The sequence below is a fragment of the Phodopus roborovskii genome, unplaced genomic scaffold (assembly GCF_943737965.1).
Source record: "Phodopus roborovskii unplaced genomic scaffold, PHOROB, whole genome shotgun sequence".
Lineage (NCBI taxonomy): Eukaryota > Metazoa > Chordata > Mammalia > Rodentia > Cricetidae > Phodopus > Phodopus roborovskii.
Window position 1 is genome coordinate 8,298,757 of NW_026126408.1, and position 5,052 is coordinate 8,303,808.

The window sequence follows — 5,052 nt, forward strand, 5'->3', positions numbered from 1 at the left end:
ATGGAGTATCTTCCTGTCCTTTTCTTTTGAACATCTTTATTTTAAAAGTAGCTGTTGAACACTCAGGCTTGCTTATATGGATTTGAACATTGAAGTTGAAAGAGTATACAATGATCTTTTAGAATTGGAGACATCTTCTTTTTTTTTTTTTTTTTTTCTTATTAATACAGTATTTATTTGTCTTCTCTCTGTCAAACCCTGAGCCAAACACTTTCCCCAGACTTCCTGGGGAGGTACAGGAAAAGGAACATACAGGGCAGACCTGACACGAAAGAACTGTGGGAGGTGGAAGTGGAGACAGCTGCTTCACATGCCGAAGAGAATGAGAAAGGCCACCATCAGGCAGAAGAGCCCCATGGCTTCTGAGAGGGCAAAGCCCAGAATCGCGTAGGAGAAGAGCTGCTGCTTCAGAGAAGGGTTCCTGGCATAACCAATGATGAGGCTCCCAAAAACAGTTCCAATGCCAGCCCCAGAGCCAGCCACCCCAACTGTAGCAGCCCCAGCCCCAATGAACTTGGCGGCTGTGTCAATGTCCCTGGAAATGACGCTGGTTTGGAAGCTGCGGCTAGGGATGAGTGAGGTCAGAGGACGAGGGGCTGCCAAGCTGCTGAAGCCCTCATCTGTCCAAGTCTGTGGTCGGTTCAACTCCACTGCAGACAGGGGACGACTCAGCAGCTGAGAGGTGTTCCTGATCAAGGAGCGGGTGGAGATGAACTTGGAGCAGGCATACATTTTCGGGGTGAGGGGCCAAGGCAGGAGAGCTGCTCCCAGGGTAGAGAAGACAGAGAGGGCGAGACATCTTCTTTTAAATGATGGGTTGATTAAAAGCAACTGGTCGTTCTGACCCCCACCGCTGGTACTCTGCCACTCTGTCAGAGCTCCAGCCCTGGCCAGAGATCCGCCTATCCTGAAGGATCATCCTGAGTCCCTGCCTGGCAGATCTTTGACCCCCATTGCCAGGCCACTGCCTAGGGAGAGACTTCCTAGAGAGCTTGGAACATGTAGAGCTACAGACATCAAAATTCTGACCCACCTAAGCCCACCAGGGGAGTAGCAGAGAGAGAGAGAGAGAGAGAGAGAGAGAGAGAGAGAGAGAGAGAGAGAGAGAGAGAGAGACCCCACCTGCACCCACTGGAAGAAGCGATGAGAAGACTACAATACAAGAAAACACCTAACAATAGAAAGACAAGAATGACACCCCCAGAATCTAGGGACTCTACACCAACTAGAACTGAACATCCTAAAGCTGATGAAGCTGAAGAGAATGAATTTTAAAATATCTTCATAAAGATGATAGAGACCTTCAAAAACAATGTGAGAAAATCCCTTAAAGAAATGGAAGAAAAAACAAACAAAAAATTGGAAGAAATTAACAAATCACTTAAAGAAATAAAGAAAGCCAAGAACAAACAATTAAATAGGTGAAGAAAACAGTTCAAGACTTGAAAAGTGAAATAGAGACAACAAAGAAAACACAAATTGAGGGAATGCTGGAAATAGAAAAACTGGGCAAATGATTGGGAACTACAGATGCAAGCATAACTAACAGAATTCAAGAGATGGAAGAGAGAATCTCAGTCACTGAAGATAAACTAGAGGAAATAGATTAATGGCCAAAGAAAATCTTAAATCCAACAAATCCTTAACACAAAACATCGAGGAAATGTGGGACACCTTGAAAAGGCCAAACCTGAGAATAATAGGCATAGAGGAAGGCGAAGAAGCCCACCTCAAAGGTGCAGAAAACATATTCAACAAAATCATTGAAGAAAGCTTTCCCAATCTGAAGAAGGGCATGCCCATGAAAGTACAAGAAGCATACCAAAAACTAATAGACTGGACCAAAGAAAAAAGACCCCTCAACACATAATAATCAAAACACCTAACATACAGAATAAAGAAAGAATATTAAGAGCAGGGAAGGAAAAAGGACAGGTAACATAAATGCAGACCTATCACAATTACACCTGACTTCTCCATGGAAACTCTCCAGAAGGTCCTGGATAGATGTTCTACAAGTACTGAGTACTACAAGTACAGATGCCAGCCCAGGCTACTTAACCAAGCAAAACTCTCAATCACTATAGACAGAGAAAAGAAAATATTTAATGACAAAGCCAGATTTTCACAATACATATCTACAAATCCAGCCCTACAGAAAGTTCTGAAAGGAAAACTCCAACCCAAGGACGTTAATTATGCTCACAAAGACATAGGCAATAGATAATCACACTTCACCAGAACCCAAGGGTAAAACAGGGCAAATATATTCACAATACCACTGGCAACAACAAATCTAAAACAAACAAGCATTAACAATCAATGGTCCTTCCTTTCCCTCAACATTAATAGTCTTAACTCACTTATTTAAAGACACAGGCTAACAGAATAGATACGAAGACAGAATCCATCCTTCTGGTGCATACAAGAAGCATATCTAAGTTTCAAAGACAGACATTACCTCATGGTAAAGGGTTGGGAAAAGATATTCCAATCAAATGGACCCAAGAAGCAAGCAAGTGTGGCTATCCTAATATCTAATAATTTAGACTTCAAACCAAAATCAATCAACAGAAATGAAGACAGTCATTTCGTATTCATCACAGGAGAAATCCATCAGCACAAAGTCTCAATTCTGAACATCTATGCCCCAAATACAAAAGCACCCACATTCAGAAAAGAAATGCTACTAAAACTCAAAGCTCACATACTTATAGTTTGACACTTCAACACCCCACTCTCACTGCTAGACAGGACCACTAGTCACAAACTTAACGAAGAAAGAAAAGAACTGACAGAAGTAATGTCTCAATTGGGTTTAACAGACATCTATAGAACATTCCATCCAAACACAAAAGAATATACCTTCTTCTCTGCTCCACATGGAACCTTCTCTAAAATCGACCACATACTAGGTGGCATAACAAACCTCAACAGATACAAAAAAATTGGAATAGTTCCCTGTATCTTATCAGACCACCGTGCAACACACAAATTGCAGAAACCCTACAAACTCATAGAAACTGAACAATGTGCAATTACACCATATCTGGGTCAAAGAAGAAATAAAGAAAGAAATTAAGGACTTCCTAAAATTCAACGAGAATGAGGACACAACATACTTGAACTTATGGGACAACTTGAAAGCAGTGCTACAAGGGAAGTTCATTGCACTAAATGCCCATATGAAGAAAACAGAGGATAGCAACTTTAGAGAATTAACAGCACAACTGAAAGCCTTAGAGCAAAAAGAAACAAACTCATCCTGGAGGAGTAGACGCCAAGATATAATCAATTTGAGGACTGAAATCAATAAAGTAGAAACCAGGAAAACAATATAAAAAAATCAATGCAATAAAGTGTTGGGTTTTTTTGAGAAAATCAACAAAATAGACAAACCTTTATCTAAACTAACCAAAAAGCAGAGAGATAACATGCAAATTAACAAAATCAGAAGTGAAAAGGGGGACATAACAACAGACACTGAGGAAATCCAGAGACCTACAAGACTGACCCCAACTAACAATTTGAGAAACAGTGGAATGGGTACCATAAATGCCCTTCCCTGATAATGAGATTGACAACGACTAACTTATCCACCATCATGGATCCCTCATCTAGGAGCTGGTGTAAACAGAAGCAAACACCCACAACTAGACAATGATCAAACTGGAATCCAGATGCAGAGAGGGAGGATAAGACCAGGCTGCAGAAACACATAGTCAGCTGACCTGAACAAGGAAGAGCTTATGGGCCCACAGATTGATAGCTGGGAATCAAGAATGGGACTGACTCAGACCCCTTGAACATGGGTCTCCGCTAGAAGGCCTGGACAGTCTAAGAGACCTTGGACAGTGGAACCAGGATGAATCCCTGGTGCACAAAAGGACTTTGGGAGCCCATCCCCCATGGAGGGATACTCCCTTAACCTAGAGACAGGAGAGAAGGCCTAGTCCCTACTCCAAATGACTTGACAGATTTACATGACCCCTCCTAGAAGGCAACACCTTACATGTGGAGTGAGGGGGTGGGAGGGAGGGGTTAGTCAGGGGGCATGAGAGGGTGGCAGAGAGAAAAGGGGGAGGGAGGGAGAAGGAACTGGAATCGATATGTAAAATAAAAATAAAAAATAAAAGGGGGGGGGAAGCAACTGGTTACTCCAGTGTACACTGAAGGCTTCCATATCATTGCTAAAAGTGAGACTTTATACTACTCAATTCTGTTGTTATGCATCTGTCTTTTCCTTCTACCTTTACTCAAAAGCCTGATCTTACTTATTTCCATCTTCTACTTCCTGGATGTCTCCTCCCACTTAATGTCCATTTCTGTATTTTTGTTTTCTTCTCATTCTAGTTAAAGATTCTAGTGTATATTAGGATATTAGGCAATTATTGTAGCATCCAAGGGGCCTCATGATCTGTCACTTGCAGGCTAAAGGGCAAGAAAGACTGCATATGTAATCCTGCTTGGATTCCTCAGGCCTAGGGACCATCAGCACCAGTAACCAAGGTCACAGGATTCATGAACACCTCAATTCAGAGAGAACAAAGTTACTCTTCCCCCGCTTCTGCTCTATCATTGGTTTTGATGGTACCCATCTACTCTGGTTAAAGATAGGTTTTCTTTACCCATCTTACTGATTAAAATGTCTATGTTTTTAAAACCACCCTTAAAACCATACCTAGAAATGATACTGTATCATCTCTCTGAACTCTCCAGGGAGATGGTTATCTAAAGCAACCATCACATGGTAAGCTTCTGCCTAGTCCTGCCCCACTTATTTCTTCATGGAAGGCTGCCCCAAAACTTGCTGTTTATTTGAGAAACCTGTAGAATATAAGGTATACAATAATAGTTCATTGAACACTTATGTGCTAAGTGCATTGTGCACATCTTTCAGAGGGATATGTGTTAAATTAGGATTATTCCAATATGTATATGAGGATGGTGTGAAGCTAAGTGACTTCAGTTGTGTGCTGGGTTGCAATATTGGAATCCTATTTTGGAGCAAATGTGCTGTGATGTGAGTGGTTTCTCTGTGGTTTTTGTTGT

General features: G+C 41.6%; 1 protein-coding gene across 1 annotated transcript; it reads right to left on the reverse strand.

Annotated features, from left to right (window-relative positions):
• Window positions 1-291: 291 nt before the first annotated feature.
• On the reverse strand, window positions 292-766 carry LOC127220028 (ATP synthase F(0) complex subunit C2, mitochondrial-like). The gene has a single exon (XM_051181688.1). It carries the CDS (start codon window positions 730-732, stop codon window positions 307-309), a length of 426 nt encoding a protein of 141 aa, XP_051037645.1. The 5' UTR covers window positions 733-766; the 3' UTR covers window positions 292-306.
• Between the last annotated feature and the right edge of the window lie 4,286 nt (window positions 767-5,052).

What these genes read in the sequence shown, in the direction of transcription:
- LOC127220028 (XM_051181688.1), bottom strand. Translation starts at nt 732, where the DNA reads ATGTATGCCTGCTCCAAGTTCATCTCCACCCGCTCCTTGATCAGGAAC.